The sequence below is a fragment of the Schistocerca cancellata genome, chromosome 11 (genome assembly GCF_023864275.1).
Source record: "Schistocerca cancellata isolate TAMUIC-IGC-003103 chromosome 11, iqSchCanc2.1, whole genome shotgun sequence".
Classification (NCBI taxonomy): domain Eukaryota; kingdom Metazoa; phylum Arthropoda; class Insecta; order Orthoptera; family Acrididae; genus Schistocerca; species Schistocerca cancellata.
In genome coordinates, this window is record NC_064636.1 from 62,496,729 (window position 1) to 62,515,194 (window position 18,466).

Sequence of the window (18,466 nt, forward strand, 5' to 3'; positions counted from 1 at the left end):
TCCCGCTGTTAGTCCTATCTGGCATCGGTCCCACACACTTCAACGATATAGTAGAACCAGTCGCACGAGTAATTTCTAAGCAATCTCCTTTGTAGACTGCTTGCAGTTCCGCTGTATTCTACCAATAAAGCAAAGTCTACCACCAGCTTTATCCACGACTGAGGGTATGTGATCATTCCACTTTATATCCCTAAACCCAAGTATTTGTATTAGGAAGCCGATTCCAGCAATTACTCATTGATATTACAGTCGTAGGACACTACTTTTTTCGTTTAGTGAAGTGCACAGTTTTACATTCGTGAACATTGAAAGCAAATTGCCTGTCTCTGCACCACATTCAAATCTTATCGAGATATGACTGAATATTTATTATCAAGATATGACTGAATATTTATGCAGCTTCTTTCAGACAGTACTTCATTATAGATAACTGCATCATCTGCAAAATGCCTGATATTATTATTAATATTGTTTGCGAGGTTATTAATACAAAATGTGAACAGTAAGGGTCCTAACCCATTTTCCAGTATTCGGATTCAAGTACACTCTGGCGTTAGTTAACTTGCAGTGGTCAAATTCAATTGGTCTACATCTGACGATGACTACCCATGCAATTTCACATCCTTTATCCTCCCCTACCAAAAAGTCCTCAATCCAGTCACAAACTGCACTTGCGCCAACATTATGTTCGAACACTACGAATCAACTCGAAGAAAACCATTTATTCACAAACACCGAACACGGATTTGGAAAACATCTTTCTTATGAAACACAGCTAGCTCTTTATTCTCACGAAGGCATGAGTAGTATCGATAAAAGACATCAAATAGATATCCACATTTTCAAATTTCGAAAAGGCTTTAGACACGGTTCCTACAACGGACTTCTAATTCAATTGCGTCCGTATGGACTATCGCCTCGATTGTGCGACTTCTGACCCGTGATTTCGTATCAGAGATGTCACACCTGGTAATAATTGATGGAAAGTTGCCGAGTACAGCGGAAGTAGTATTTGTCGTTCCCGATGCAAGTGTTATAGGTCCTGTGTTGTTCCTGATCTACATGAACGATTTACGAGAATATCTGAGCAGCCCTCGTTTGCAGACGTCTTGTAAAGCCATCAGATGATCAAAACGAATTGCAAAATGATTTAGACAACATACATTCATTGTGCAAAAAGTTGCAACTGGCTGTAATTAATGAAAAGTGTGAAGTCGTCGACAGCAGTACTGAAACATAACCGCTGAATTTCGGTTGCACGATAAAACACTCATACCTAAAGGCTATCAACTCAACTAAATACTTACGCATTACAATTATGAATAACCTGAGTTGGAAGGATCACATAGATAATGTTCTGAGTAAACCAAACGAAAGACTGATTTATTCGCAGAACACTGAGAAAATACGAGAAATGCGCTAAAGAGACCGCCTACACGACACTTGGCTGTCCTCTTCTGCAGTATTCCTGTATACATTCCGGATCACAACGATTCACGGAGGACATTGGGAAAGTTCAAAGAAGGGCAGCTGGTTTTGTGCTATCCCGTTTTAGGGGAGAGAGTGCCACGGATACGACATACGAATTGGAGTCGCAGTCACTAAAATAAATGTGTTTTCCGCTGCGCCAGGAAATTCTCTTGAATTTCAGTCACCGACTTCCCCCTAACAGTGCGACGTATCGTTTTGATGGCGCGTCTTCATATGGAGAAAAATGGTTCAAATGGCTCTGAGCACTATGGGGCTTAACATCCGAGGTCATCAGTCCCCTAGAACTGCTAACCTAACTAACCTAAGGACATCACACACATCCATGCCCGAGGCAGGATTCGAACCTGCGACAATAGCGGTCACGCGGTTCCAGACTGTAGCGCCTAGAACCGCAAGGTCACACCGGCCGGCTCATATGGACAAATGATCATCATAATAAAATAAGCGAAATCAGAGGTCGTACGGAACATGTAAGGGGAGTTAGAACGAAAAAAAAATTTTTTTTCAAATGTTAGGATTTTTATCCCATTATAAAATTTGCAATTTTCCAAAAAACTCACATGGGAAGTATTTTATTTCATTTTTTTTAAATATAATCTACACCAGTGCGTTACTTCAAGATCTAATAACTCGGTAAATTTTTATACAGAAGGCTGTGGATTGCAGTGTTATAAGGATACGCACCAGGTTGAGGAAGTTGAAACAAAGTTTGGGAGACAAGAAACTTTCTGATGGTAAAACCATAAGAGACAGGCGGACAGACAATATGACTGATGAACTACGGCAGTATTATGGGATGGCCATTCGAAATAATGCTGTGGATTTGTTGATATGGGCGGCCTTCTTCCACAGACTGTCAACTGACGAAAAACCAGTACGCGACCTTTGCCCTCCTGGACCTGATTCATGGAGCAATTACTGCAATGCCCAGTATTCAAATAGTTCGTACAGCCGTAAACATTCCATCACAGCAAGAATATCATAAAACCTATTTACAGAGACCTGGCAAATCCTGAATTACTGAAGAAGTGTCTGCATGGTCAGACTCAAAATCCCAATGAGTCGTTCAATAATCTTAAATGGACTCGCTTTCCAAAAAGTGTTTATGTTGGAATGAAGACACTAAAGTGGTGGGTCAGTGATGCTGTTGTTGTTGTTGTGGTCTTCAGTCCAGAGACTGGTTTGATGCAGCTCTCCATGCTACTCTATCCTGTGCAAGCTTCTTCATCTCCCAGTAACTACTGCAACCTACATCCTTCTGAATCTGCTTGGTGTATTCATCTCTTGGTCTCCCTCTACGATTTTTACCCTACACGCTGCCCTCCAATACTAAATTGGTGATCCCTTGATGCCTCAGGACATGTCCTACCAACCGATCCCTTCTTCTAGTCAAGTTGTGCCACAAATTTCTCTTCTCTCCAATCCTATTCAATACCACCTCATTAGTTATGTGATCTACCCATCTAATCTTCAGCATATTTCTGTAGCACCACATTTCGAAAGCTTCTATTCTCTTCTTGTCCAAACTATTTATTGTCCACTTTTCACTTCCATACATGGCTACACTCCATACAAATACTTTCAGAAACGACTTCCTGACACTTAAATCTATACTCGATGTTAACAAATTTCTCTTCTTCAGAAACGCATTCCTTGCCATTGCCAGTCTACATTTTATATCCTCTCTACTTCGACCATCATCCGTTATTTTGCTCCCCAAATAGCAAAACTCCTTTACTACTTGAAGTGCCTCATTTCCTAATGTAATTCCCTCAGCATCACCCGATTTAATTCGACTTCATTCCATTATCCTCGTTTTGCTTTTGTTAGCGTTCATCTTATATACTCCTTTCAGGACACTATCCATTCCGTTCAACTGCTCTTGCAAGTCCTTTGCTGTCTCTGACAGAATTACAATGTCATCGGCAAATCTCCAAGTTTTTATTTCTTCTCCGTGGATTTTAATACCTACTCCGAATTTTTCTTTTGTTTCCTTCACTGCTTGCTCAATATACAGATTGAATAACATCGGGGAGAGGCTACAACCCTGTCTCACTCCCTTCCCAACCACTGCTTCCCTTTCATGTTCCTCGACTCTTATAACTGCCATCTGGTTTCTGTACAAAATGTAAATAGCCTTTCGCTCCCTGTATTTTACCCCTGCCACCTTCAGAATTTGAAAGAGAGTATTCCAGTCAACATTGTCAAAACCTTTCTCTAAGTCTACAAATGCTAGAAACGTAGGTTTGCCTTTCCTTAATCTAGCTTCTAAGATAAGTCGTAGGGTCAGTATTGCCTCACGTGTTCCAGTATTTCTACGGAATCCAAACTGATCTTCCCCGAGGTTCAAGTGGTTCAAGTGGCTCTGAGCACTATGGGACTCAACATCTTAGGTCATAAGTCCCTTAGAACTTAGAACTACTTAAACCTAACTAACCTAAGGACATCACACACACCCATGCCCGAGGCAGGATTCGAACCTGCGACCGTAGCAGTCCCGCGGTTCCGGACTGCAGCGCCAGAACCGCTAGACCACCGCGGCCGGCTTCCCCGAGGTCGGCTTCTACTAGTTTTTCCATTCGTCTGTAAAGAATTCGTGTTAGTATTTTGCAGCCGTGACTTATTAAACTGATAGTTCGGTAATTCTCACATCTGTCAACACCTGCTTTCTTTGGGATTGGAATTACATTCTTCTTGAAGTCTGAGGGTATTTCGCCTGTCTCATATATCTTGCTCACCAGATGCTGTTATTGGCTTTTAATGATGGCAACATTGGTAGGGTGAGCCGGCCGGTGTGGCCGAGCGGTTCTAGGGGATTGATGACGTCAGATGTTAAGTCCCATAGTGCTTAGATCCATTTTGAACTGAGAAAGGAAAGAGGGGCGTGAGAAATTAACAGTGGCACACGAAGTATCCTCGGCCACACGCCGTGAGGTGGTTTGGGCAGCGTGGACTTCCTTACAAGCAGTAAGTCAGTTTTGTTACTTTGTCGCCGCAGTACTCCGTACGCTGGGGTGAGACTGAGCACTCACCATTGCTGGCAGGCAGCTCGCCGTGTGACGTAGTCTGCCTAGAGACGCGTGGCGATAAGCGTGCGAGCTGTGACGTAAGGACGGGTCGATGCGCGCAATTGGTCGACACGGCTAAGGTCGACCCCGAAATACGCGCACCACAGCATGCCGTTGACCTCGCCTACTCCACTACTCGCAGAGGGGCTCGACCGCCGAATGAGCCGACCGTCCTCAACTTTACATGCTCCTCCACCGCAATGTCCCCCCACCCTGAAACGAATCTGCTCTCGACTGTCAGCACAGAAAGATGTTCAGAATCCTATCAGAGGGGGAATGTGGTGTCCCAGAGTAGCTACCGTACAATATTATGCACTTGGCTTCCAGTTCGCAATGACCAGGGGAATCCCCAGATGGGTATCCACATCATGGTTCCTGGCAAGTTTATTAATCCTGTATCAATTGGTTGGTCTGCCTCCAATTGCAAAAGGCGTTTGCCTATTATTCGTACAAATGAAACGGGCGTGTATATGACAGAGCAACAAGAACCAATGGTTCCCCCGTACGGGGGTACGCCCAAGTGCAAAGTGCACACGTGCGTGTATTGTTGTTGTGGTCTTCAGTCCTGAGACTGGTTTGATGCAGCTCTCCATGCTACTCTATCCTGTGCAAGCCTCTTCATCTCCCAGTACCTACTGCAGCCTACATCCTTCTGAATCTGTCTAGTGTATTGATCTCTTGGTCTCCCTCTACAATTTTTACCCTCCACGCTGCCGTCCAGTACTAAATTGGTGATCGGTGATCCCTTGATGCCTCAGAACATGTCCTACCAACCGATCCCTTCGTCTAGTCAAGTTGTGCCACAAACTCCTCCCCAATTCTATTAAATACCTCCTCGTTAGTTATGTGATCTACCCATCTAATCTTCAGCATTCTTCTGTAGCACCACATTTCGAAAGTTTCTATTCTCTTCTTGTCCAAACTAGTTATCGTCCATGTTTCACTTCCATACATGGCTACACTCCATACAAATACTTTCAGAAACGACTTCCTGACACTTACATCTATATGCAATGTTAAAAAATTTCTCTTCTTCAGAAACGCTTTCCTTGCCACTGCCAGTCTATATTTTATATCCTCTCTACTTCGACCATCATCAGTTATTTTGCTCTCCAAATAGCAAAACTCATTTACTATTTTAAACCTCTCCTTTCCTAATCTAATTCCCGCAGCATCACCCGATTTAATTCGACTACATTCCATTATCTTTGTTTTGCTTCTGTTGACGTTCATCTTATACCCTCCTTTCAAGACACTGTCCATTCCGTTCAGCTCATCTTCCAGGTCCTTTGGAGGAAGCGGCCTGATAGAATTATGCACAGAGCATAACTTAATCATAGCTAACATTTCGTTCAAGAATCATGAAAGAAGGTTGTATACATGGAAGAAGCCAGGAGATGGTGGAAGGTATCAGATAGAAGGTATTTATCTACTCTGCCACAATACGCCGTATCGGGAAAACTACAGCTTTCGAAACCTACGTTAATTAGGATTATTTGCTCGTTTCGTAGTAGAAATTCAGCCCTTTTGCTTTGTACCTGTAATAGTCAAAAGACCCATCTGATGAAGAAAAGTAGCCGCATAACCCTGCGGAATGCGGGATTAACCACTACATGTTACGAAGCTACATGCGGACGAATATTGACAAAATTCACATCGACGTTTATTGCATACGATAGATGGTTGATTGTATCGCCATGGCAATGCACGTTGTGAAAAAGCAGCATCTACGAGGCAACGGCTTGTACACAATATTATTCCTTATATCGATGGTTCCCAACCTTTCTTAGACCATTACCCTCGAGTGCAATCAGACATTACCGAGTACCCCTCCTCCCTCCCCCACGCCGCGCGGGGTAACAGCACGGTCTGGGGCGCATTGTGACGATTCGTGGGGCTCCCCCATCCCCCTTCTCCCGTCGGAGGTTCGAGTCCTCCCTCGGGCATGGGTGCGTGTGTCGTCCTTAGCGTAAGTTAGGTTAAGTAGTGTGTAAGCTTAGGGACCGACTACCTGACTAGCTTGCTCCCACAGGATCTTACCACTAATTTCCAGGTTCCCTCTCCCACTTTAGCACCTAACTAAACTGCAAAATGAAAGACTTTTATTGGAACATTTATTATTTTTAAACTGATGAAAGATGAATGGTATTTAGTGTGTGTGTGCGTGTATGTGTTAGAATGGATGACGAAGGTATTCGTGGTGCACCGCAAGTGCTACTCACCGTTCCTTTTCAGATGAAAAGCTAACTATCCACACTGGGGGTAGACACTCGTTACAATACGTACTCCCCTGCATTACTCTTCTCCACTGCGGCACTTGCTCGTCTTGCACACTGCAACCCCGTTTAAAATCAACCACATGAAAACGTGTGCACTACACTTACAGTTCGTTGATCACTTAATGGCTGCACTCCTTAATTGTGAACTGGCTGAAGATGGAAGACTTCATGCTGTCTATGCTTTGTGTTCGACCAAAGCCAGTTATAGTGTGTACAGCTCTATGGTAATCGTTATGTAGTTACTGCTGTGCTGTGCTATCGATTAATTAATTTATGTTTCGAAGCGAGTAATGAAGCAGTTTCTAGAATACTCTAGGTTCAAATGGCTCTGACCACTATGGGACTTAACATGTGAGGTCATCAGTCCCCTACAACTTCGAACTACTGAAACCTAACTAAGCTAACGACGTCACACACATCCATGCCCGAGGCAGGATTCGAACCTGCGACCGTAGCGGTCGTGCGGTTCCAGACTCAAGCGCCTAGAACCGCTCGTGCACATCGGCCGGCACTACTCCAGGTATTATCTACAACTTGGAGGAGGCATTTTGATGAGATATTTAGCATTTGTTACGTATATGTCTCACTCTGATCTACTGGATAAAGCACAATACATGTGCATATTGGGTGGACTATGTGAGGAACCTGTAAAGTGCACGGCATTAATGCTACTAGTTGAGAAAAAGTAATTATTGATATATAATCAGTTTCAGAGTGTTACAAAATTGTGATGAAAGTAATGAGCTTTTCAAAGTAATTCAGTTTGGTGACTGAAACAGAACCGAATCGTTTAATTTTTACCCTTCAGAAAATACCGTTTTACCCCTCAGGGATAATTACCCCCAGGTTGGGAACCACTGACTTAAGTAGACTGGTCTGAATCGAACGGAACATTTTCGGTGTAAGTGCATGGGCTTCGTTCCAGACCCCGACGTCCAAACGTGCAACCTTCTCTGGTTGCTTATCTCGACGAACAATTGGTAGCCATTCCTCCACTGTCACCCAGACACCTCACTGAAAGAGCACCTCGGCAGAGTCGAAGCCGCCATGAAGGTAAAGTGATTTAAAAACTAACCTCCTGTACGCGGTGGCCGCACATGCCACGCGGGCGATGTGATGACGTAGTCTTATCTCGACAATCAGGTCAGGGCTATCCAGGGCCTCTCCAAATTACACCGCTGACACTCTGTCTCATAGCTACAGCCAATCCTGAGTTGCAGCCTACAGTTTTATTACTCTTTCTGCTTCTCTTTGCCCTCGACACTGGATAGCGTGCCGCCTGCTCGGATGAATAACATTTCTCGTTACACCACATCGATCGTGGTCTCCAGGTATGCCGTCATCGGAGCGAACGGCTGCTCGATACGTGCGCGACGCCACAGGTGCAGAACTCTTCCTGCCCCGTAGCCGTCAGTTGCCTGTAATATTACACTGAAGACCCAAACACACTCATACATCTAAATAATATCGTACAGGGCCCTGGAGAGCACGCAGAAGGGCCATGGACTCAACTAATTTCTGAAGTAGGGCTGGAGGGAATTCACCGTGAATCCTGCAGGGCTGTCCGTAATTCCCGTAGGGGTACGAGAGGGTCGAGATCTCTTCTGAACAGCAAGTAGCAAGGCATCCCAAATATGTTCAGTAATGTTTCTGTCTGGGGAGTTCGGTGGCCAGCGGAGGTCTTTAAAACCACAAGAGTGTTCCTGGAGCCACTCTGTAGCAATTCTGGACGTTTGGGGTGTCGCGTTGCCCTGCTGGAATTGCCCACGTCCGTCGGAATGCGCAATGGACAGGAATGGATGCAGGTAGTCAGACAGGATCCTTACGCACGTGTCATCTGTCAGAGTCGTATGTAGACGTGTTAGGGGTCCCATATCGCTCCAACTGCACACTCCCCACATCTTTACAGAGTCTCATCCAGCTTGAACAGTCCCCTGCTGACATGTACAGCCCATGGATTCATGAGGTTGTCTGCATAGCCATACACGTCCCTTTCCTCGATACAATTCGAAGCTAGATTCTACCCGGCCGGTCGCTGTGACGGACGGTTCTACGCGCTTCATTCTGGAACGGCGCTGCTGCAACGGTCACAGGTTCGAATCCCGCCCAGGGCATGGATGTGTGTGATGTCCTTAGGTTAGTTAGGTTTAAGTAGTTCTAAGTCATAGGGGACTGATGACCTCAGATGTTAAGTCCCATAGTGTTAGGAGCCATTTGAACCACCACTGTTTCTCTAAAGCAAATAATACGTATTTTGTGCGTCCACACCACGACATGTCACCATCGAACAATACGTATAAACTGACATTCATCTACATCATTGCTCTGTGAAGCGTGTGAAGGGTGATTACACAGCTCTCTGCGAGCTACTATGGGCCGGATTTTAGACGCATTAGCTTTTGACAGAGTTGACCAGGCTACTCTCTACAATCCTGAAGACAGCAGGGATAAAATACAGGCAGCGTAAGGTTATCTACTGCTCATACAGAAAAGAGGCTCCACTTCTAAGAACTGACAAACGTGACAGACAAGGAGTAACTGACAAGGACGTGAGACAGGCTTGTAGCCTATCCCCGATGTTAGTCTGTACGTTGAACAAGCAGTAAAGGAAACCAGGGAGAAATTTGGAAATGAGATTAAAGTTAAGAGGGAAGAAAACGCAACTTCGAGTTTGGCTGATGGCGTAAATTGATAAGATGAACATAAAGAAAACTAAAGCAAGGGAAGTTGAATGTAGTCGCAATATATCAGGCGAGACTGAGTGAATTAGATTGGGAAATGAGAGACTAAAATAAATAGATGAATTCCGCTATTTGGGCAGCAAGTGCAGAGTGGCCACAGCAGAAAAGCATTTCCGAAGATTAGAAATTTAACATTGAATTTATATTTAAGTGTTTTTGCAAGTCTTCCCTGAAGTTATTTGTACGGAGTGTAGCGTTGTACGGGTGGGAAACGTGGATGATGAAACAGTTCAGACAATAAGGGAATAGAAGCATCTGAAATTTGGTGATATAAGAGAATGCCGAAGAGCAGTTGGTTATGTTGCGCAGCTAATGGCGTGGTGGTGAAATGGAACTGCGGAGAAACGAAATTTCTGACTTAACTTGATGTGGTCGGTTTGAAAAATCTAAGAAAAGGACGATGTTAATTACAGAGCTTTTTTTGTGGGGTTTAAGGGCGCTCAACTACTGAGGTCATTAGCGCCCAGTCACAGTTATTAGAGCACAGGGAATCTAGTAAAACTCAAGGGCAGGGGGGACCACCAGAAAGGCTTGACAAAGATGCAGATAAAATAAGTAAAAAAGTTAGATGTCTTTGGACAAGCCAGTCAAAGTTATAAAACGCAGAACACGAGCAGCTGCTCGAGCGTCATCAGCTAAAATATCCGGTAAAGTAGACGGCAGGCACAGGACAACACGAGATTGACTAAAGCGGGGACACGACAATAAAACATGGCGCACTGTTAATGCCTGACCACAAGGGCACTGCGGGGCTGGAATTACAGAGCTTGCATGCAGTCCTGATCGTTTGTATCTAGGTCGTCACACAATACTGAATCAGACTGATAGAATACAAGTACACGATTTGTACATAGTGGAACGGTCAAACTCATTAACAGACACACGTGCTGTAGTAAATTCTCTCCCTCCGAACAGGCCTCGGAATGTTCAACGGCACCGACCGGCCGCCGTGTCATCCTCAGACACAATCGCCTCACAAGGGCCCAGTGCACCTCCGACAACAGCGCTCGGCAGACGGGGCGGTCACCCCTACAAGTGATAGCCACGCCCGAGAGCGCTTCAGTGATCTGATAGAAACCAGTGTTAATTGTGCGACAAACACTGGTACCTTTAATAAAGTGCAATACAGCTATTGTACCAAATCATGATTTACAAAAACCTGTAGTTCATAGCCTCCTAAGGTAACAGCGGAGAAATCATGATACATTAACGGAGCCGGGTACAATACGTACTAAAGATGGGCAAACTGAAACACGTAATGTTTCGAAACAAATGAAACAGTACAATGTAATGTTTCGATACGGTGTTTCGAAACAGTGAAACAGTTTGTGTTTTGTTATCTAATAAACCTACACATTTTATCATCTTGAATGTCTACTGTATAAGTATGTCCTTATAAACACAAATGAGGTGCGAGAGCGCTAATCATATCGCAGAAAGTATGAAACTATCACTTAGGCGTCTTTGGAGTTTCGTATTTCCTGCAGCAAATGCGCTGCTTTTATGTCATGTGACTTTCATACTTTTCAATGGGCTGAGGACAGCCATAGCTGAAGACAGAAGAACCACCACGAACGGAACTGGAGGTGGGAGCAAACTGCAGAAACAACAGATATGCTACTGGGATTCCCACATTCCATTAGTATGGCTAATATACCCATCCTGATAATTTCCATGCACACAAAGGGAATCATTGTGGATAATAGACACAGTGACTATAGACTCACAAATAACGCCATATAATTCGAATAAATAACAAAATATAACAGAAAAAAAGTTTTGTTTTTCGAACCACTACTATAAATGCACCATGTTTCCCATCCCTTCCTGTTCACCATTACACTATCAGTGATATGCCAAACAGATTGCTTGCAATTATACCTACATCAAATTTGTATATATGTCTAATAACTGTCACTCTACGCCTTTTTTTGTTCAAAATGTTGTAGGCTTACTTGCGTTTCTTAATATGATTACTGTACATGAACAGAGAGGCGTATGTTATAAAAAAGTGTAATTTAACTGAATGATTTTCACATATTTATTATTTTGAATGCGAATAGTATGCGTTGTTTTATTGTTTGGTTAGTGTTTATAAAGCAGATGTTCAAATGGCTCTGAGCACTATGGGACTCAACTGCTGAGGTCATTAGTCCCCTAGAACTTAGAAGTAGTTAAACCTAACTAACCTAACGACATCACAAACATCCATGCCCGAGGCAGGATTCGAACCTGCGACCGTAGCGGTCTTGCGGTTCCAGACTGCAGCGCCTTTAACCGCGCGGCCACTTCGGCCGGCCAAAGCAGATGTTACGCCATTTCGGAATAGGACAGTCAGCTAGAAACGAAGCTTTATTATCGGATATCTTGAGCTTCATGCTATTGCTTGTCAAAAGATTTCGACACTCTTGAAAGTGTTTCATGAAGTGGTATGTCGTGTTTCAGTACCTGTGCCGAGCCCGAATCTCGTCCGGCACAGAGCGGAATGAAACATCACTATTTCGATACAATTAGTCCGTTCCAGGCACAGGTGGACTGAAACAGTCTTATTTTGAAACAACGATACAGTTTCTGTGTCTGGCTCAAGATCCGAGACAAGGGCGGAATGAAACACCACTGTTTCGAAACAGTGAACCATAGCCGTTCCGAAACACTGAAACACTGTATCGAAACATAGAAACAGTGGCCAAGTCTAATACGTACATCATTGATCGTAACTGATCGACATCAGAGTAGCTGCATTTCTTTTTCGCTGCGCGGGCGTTATTACTGATTGAATTCAAAAATTTAAAATGCTGTCGTAATCCACTCATGAAGAGCTGTAAACTCAGGTTGGTAGTTTGACACACTGCAGCAAGTCTTTCAGGTCAGAAGCTGTCTACATGCACACAGGCAGAGTTAACTCAGAGCGTGCAAATTACTCCGAGTATATTCATCCAGTCTTTGAGAAAGACGGCGCTCAGCGACTTCCCACCAACTTCAAAAACCTCTTCGAAATTATTACTCGCTGACACCAACAACATAATGGTGAGAGGAACCCTGTTTATCGCTTATTATAGTTTTGTTGATGAATAGTAAAACTTCACCATCAGCTATGTCGTTTTAATTTCTACTTCTTCGCTGCTAACTCTACTCGCAACATATTTCGCTGACAGTATTCACATATAACACTGAACGTACCTACAAAATTGTATCATTCTACAGGAGTACGATTGTTTAAGGAACTGTTTGTAATTACGTTTGTTACTACATTATAGTTGATACATTAAAGTCTTACTGTTACGTAAGAAACAACTTCTTAGGGCGCAAGGTTTAACTTTAAGCAGCCGTTTGCTTTTGCGATACGATACAGAGGCAGTAGGCAACACTATAAACGATAAATACGCGTAAAAAAGTGAAAGTGAAATGTCTAAATGAAACGTGCTTGAGAAAGCCGAAAATCGGACATAATGGTGTAAACAGGACAACTAGGTGCAATTCCAGGGCGACACTCGTGTAATAATATCTATATAAAAAAATAAAATAAAATAACGCAAATAAAACAAATTTAACATTTAATATATATAAATCTAAATATGAACGCATCGAAAGACGAGCGTCACGGAAATGTGAAAAACTTGAACACTCTTGAAGATACCTGCAAATTATCCCGCGACGGCCTATGGACGAAATTTGGTTTCTTAAATTCCCCTTTCTGTAAAAACAGAATGTATTTCTGTTTACTCAACATGTTCCGAGACACAATTATAAGTTCTTGTGGGTCTCGGAATTTATTTCTGTAACTACATTAATAGTGAAAGTAGATATCAACAGATGCCTTGTTTTTATGTAGCGCCTATAAGAAGAAGTGGAGAATACTGTATATACATTACAACAGAAAAAGACAAAACACTAACGATGCACAATAAGACGGAAAAAATGACATGAGGTGAAACTATGAACTTTCAAAATTTATGTGATTTCAGAAATAAATGAAGAGTCGGGAAAGATAACACACAGGTGTCAAAACATGTTTGAGTTAAAAAAAATGTTTTGCAGAACGGGGAGTTTAAAAACTCTAAATTAATTCGCAAATATGGAAGAAACGTCAATAGGAGCTTCCAGCTTGAACACGATGATTACCGATGTGCATTTCAGTAACCATTATTAAGATAGGAATCTTGACGTGTTCTTCAACCTGCCCTAGGGACCGTGAGGACAAAATCACGGGCAGTGCCATTTAAGAAGTCGTTTTTTTCCCGCTCCACACGCAGTGGAATGGGAAGAAAATCCACACGTTAAGTACCCTCTGGCACGCACTTCATGGTGGTATGCACAGTAAATATGGAGGTGGCAGACTCAAAACGTAATCTTAACACAAGACTTTGACCTTTCTGCCTGCGTGGAATTTGCGTCGCGACTGCACAACTTTCGCGAGGTGTTACGTCATCCGCAGGAGCCTACGTAACACAATTTCCGCCCACGACTGCAATTTTCAGCCCGAGTGCGGGGAGGGAAGAGAAAAAGATGAGACGACAATTATCTGATGCACAGCGAAATAGGGGGGGGGGGGGGGGGGGGCGGCGGCTGCGTAGCAGATCCACACAAGGACAAGGCTCTGCCGGCAGCCTTTAAACGTCCGTGACCTAGGACGACATGCGCCGACATATGGTACGTTCCGCAGGACACGATGTGGGGGCGTCCGGGCCGAAAAGCCGCACAAAAAGCGTGTCGCAGCACGCGACCTAGACCGCAAAAAAAAAGTAAAATAAACCGAAGCCGCTGAAAGCAGCGCCAGTTGGCACACTTCTCGCCTCTATTGAGACACCTGACTGTCGCCACGGCGCTAGCGGCGCCGCACGGCTATTCCTGAGAGAAATAAAAATGGTCGCCCGACACGGCTACAACGCACAGCTGTTACACACCGTTCACGCATCAAACTAGTCAGCTGTAACATTACCTTGCCTGCTATTCGAACTGAATACGCAAAGAGCGACTAGGCAAAAATGTCGCTAAACGTGGCCAGACGAAACAGCTGTTACACGAGATTCGCGTATCAATCAATCCTGCGGCGGTTTTCTTTGAAATACAGCAATACCGCTAGATATACTTCACTGACAGCTCCCTTTGTGCTCTCAAAGAAAACTGCGAGCGTTGATCTCGAAACGAATTTGAACAGGGATATTCTCATGCATTGCTCTTCCTGATACAAACGAAGCTGTTCGTGTATTAAACAAGTGCGTAACAATACTCGACTGTTATACGTGAGAGACATGAAATACAAAGGAGAAAAAGAAGTCGTTCAATACGGCTATACCACACAGTTGTTATTCTACAGTAGATTCACGTATCAACGTCAGAGCCAAATTCTCTGAAACATGACAAAAATCCAATACATACATCATTGCGTCATTAACGAAACTTGCCATTGCATACCGCGAAAAAGATTTGACCGTGGGGACGACAGGGAAGAGAGACGAAAAAAAAAGTTCTTTTAGAACTTGACAATATCTATCGCAGAGGTATCAGGACAACTTACGAAAAATAATGAGCTAATTTTGCTGACACGGTTTAAACACTTAGACGCACGGGATGCAGATAATTTTTTTACAAAACTCACCGAATTCACTAGAACGTCAACAGCAGGAAGAACGCACGCACAAAACTGGGCAGCAGTTAATGATCATACTTGTTAGGCGGAGCAAATATCTGTTTCGAGAACACGATCATTACAACACACATACACACACACACACACACACAGTGTCACCTGCAGAAATACTAATAATGAGACTACAAAACCCAAATACTTAAAAGTACACAAAATACGGTTGCACTTCTTTTACCTTCGGCGCCGTCGTAAAAGTCACCGCTGAAGAACATCAAAAACTTCACTTATCCCGGGGTACTCCAACACGTCCCCCGGGGTTGCGAAACACACACTCACACACTTTTTTTTTTTTTTTACTCTCGGATGTTTTTCTTACTATTTTGAATCTTCCTGTGCCACTTTCTTCGGACACTGATCTTTCTTCGGTTCGTTACACTGTGGTGCGCAGAATACGTGTTTCCGCCTCGTCGGACAGTGATTTCGCGACGGCAGAAAGCGGCTCGCGGAACCCGTCTGGTTTGTTAACGTGGCAGCCGCGTTGCTAGGTTATAAGATCGTCCACACGGCACACGTAAGCAGCACGCGAGCTAGCAGCCGGGCCGAGCCAGCGGCGCCGGGAGGGGAGCGGAGGCGTCCAATAGCGCGCGGCTACGAGCACGGGGGGAAGCGGAATTAAGCGCCGCTCGGCGCTAAGCTGCCGTCCCGGGACTCACCGCCTTCTAGCGTACCTGCGCCTCCCTTCCAGCAAACCTGTCTGCTCACCACAATAACGTCCACGTGAGCCACGTAACACTCGGACATAAACCTACTACTGCGCTCTTTTTCTTGTTTTTCATTTGGGTTCTGTCACAATTGTAACCTAATCGAGGAAATGATTTGCTGTCTAAACAAATCGGACACCGCCTTCTAAAAAACGAGCTGTCTTCCAAACCACAGGAGAAAGACAGCATACGAAAACAGTCGGATATTCTCGAGCAGCATCGCCAACAATCATACTGGCGGAAGTTGCAGGTGCGGCCCGACCTCAATGGAAGTAATATTAAGCTGACAAAAAGTGAACGATGTCTAAGAACGTAAATTAAACGTATACAATGATGGGCAGCACGAATGGTGGTAGGTATGCTTGCCTTACACAACTGTATCAACTCGTACGGAACGAAATGATTTGACATAAATGGTCTATTGCGCCCCAGACAAGAAGCAAATTTCGCTTTATTGGGAGATACATGGAAAATGGAACCTACATCGAAGACAGCTCACATATAACTAGTACGTCCCATTTTATAACGGTAGTTTGTAATTTCACGTGTTGTTTTAGTATGAGTCGCGCAATTTCTTCGTCGCTGTGTTACTGAACATGTCTGTGAAGCATTGTACAGTGTTTGTTAGCTCTCGGCTGTCCAAAATATTCCACATGTTTTTTCAGTGCCGGCTATTAACTATTTTTTGTAATAATGGATTAATTTGCATTAATGTTTGCTATAAGAAAAAGGCGCAGCAAAGGTTTAGAAAAGTTAAAAATACAGCTTTCGGTTAGTCTGCTACGCTTGACGCAAGTGTTTACGAGCGCTATAAGCGTCTCCAAGGCCACGAAGACGTTGAAGATGAGCACCTGAGGAACCCCAGCACGACATAAAATCGTGGAAAAAAGTGTAGGAAATGATTGTGAAGTTCGCCGAATCACAATCAGAAAAGTCGATGATGATGCTGGTATAACAACTGACGCATGTCCTGAAATTTTTTCGCATGTTTACGGTTTGAAACGTGTGACGGCAAAATTTGTTCAAAAATATTTGAGTTCCAAGCGAAACCATCTGCGAATGGGGGTTGCTCAGGAATCGCTAAGATGGAGACAACGATGCAGAACTAATGCACCGCGTGATAGGATGCGTACACAGACATGACGCAGAAACTAAGGCTCTATCGTCCCAGTAGACGCCTTCTGTATCGCTAATGCCGCCTTCACACGGAGCTACTAAGAAGCGCTTCAACTGGCAAAGCATTGCGTTAAAACAGGAGTGTCCATCCTTTTAGCTTACGTGCGCCACATTGGGCCGCACATAATCTACTTGACACCAACAATAACCGCTAAAAAACAAAAACCCACACCAAGACGGTCTAATGAGAGAATAGCACCGTCTAGTGGGATTCCAAATTGAAAATAATCAATTTGCCATTATAATGTATAAACGGAATTTCACTTTTTTATTTTTTACCGGTCGTGTGACATACTTCTTGGGACGCATTTATACTTGCTACGGGCTGCATGCGGCCCGTGGGTCGGACTACCCTGGTTTAAATGGATGTGCAGAGCCAACACGCTTTTGTGGCGACGTATTGGGGTCACTGCTCTGTTTTTTTTTTTTTTTGCAAGGTCGTGCGGTCATACTGTTGACTAGAGGTGGAAGTCAATAGAGAAGATTTCATCCATCGATATGCAACATGGTCTGTGAAGAATATTCGGGTAACCCGCAGAAAATTAAACGTTTTCCCCAGATGTTGTAGGCAAACGTTCTTTAGAGATTATGACGATTGTTGAGCGTCACTCACGTTGGATCTGTTGACATCTAACATAACACTCAACTACTCAAAGTGTCTTCAAATCTGTATCTGTCTTGCTCACGAACAAAACTGTGCAACACGCAGCAAGTTTTTTTGTTTTATTTTTTGCAACACCATCAGAAAATTCCAGAGATACATGACAGGCTGACAAAAAACACTAGAAGCTGACCAAAAAATCTGCAGTCTATCAAGAATGCCAAAAATACATTCAACTTACCCTCTAGCCCTACAGACACCATATCTAAAAACTGCTTAAAGAAAAAGAAATTGTCTCCGTGTTAACGCAGTAAGAAAGATGACATACCGATTACGTTGATCACCAACGATTTTGTGGGAAGTATTCAAAGACTTCATAAAATAGCCTAATTTGATGAAATTTAATTTAACTGGCAATTAACTTACGGTGAAGCAATGAACCCTTGAACACAGATCAACGTGGCCATCTTCTATTTGCTCTATTGTTAATTTGCTTTGGTACGAATCACACGTGGCCAGCAACTATATTGAGAAAACGTTGTCAGAATGCGACGTCAGTTCAAAAAAGCCGCCCTTGTGACCGAGCGGTTCTAGGCGCTTCAGTCCGGAACCGCGCGACTGCTGCGGTAGCAGCACGGATGTGTGTGATGTCCTTAGGTTACTTAGGTTTAAGTAGTTCTAAGTTCAAGGGGAGTCATGGGTTGGGTTGTTTGGGGGGGAAGAGACCTAACAGCGAGGTCATCGGTCTAATCGGATTAG

At 43.8% G+C, this 18,466-nt stretch overlaps 1 protein-coding gene across 12 annotated transcripts in view; it reads right to left on the reverse strand.

Moving 5' to 3' along the window:
- The window catches only part of LOC126108459 (eukaryotic translation initiation factor 4 gamma 1-like), a 647,729-nt gene that overhangs the window by 514,358 nt on the left and 114,905 nt on the right, over nt 1–18,466 (reverse strand). For 2 of the 12 annotated variants that reach the window (XM_049913689.1, XM_049913685.1), the window contains exon 1: nt 15,405–15,716. The exons of the other annotated variants lie outside the window; for them this stretch is intronic. In XM_049913689.1, the coding sequence (XP_049769646.1) occupies nt 15,405–15,441 (37 nt within the window). In that variant the 5' untranslated portion in view covers nt 15,442–15,716. Of the gene's footprint in view, nt 1–15,404; nt 15,717–18,466 lie in introns of those variants that run through there. 12 annotated transcript variants of the gene reach the window in all.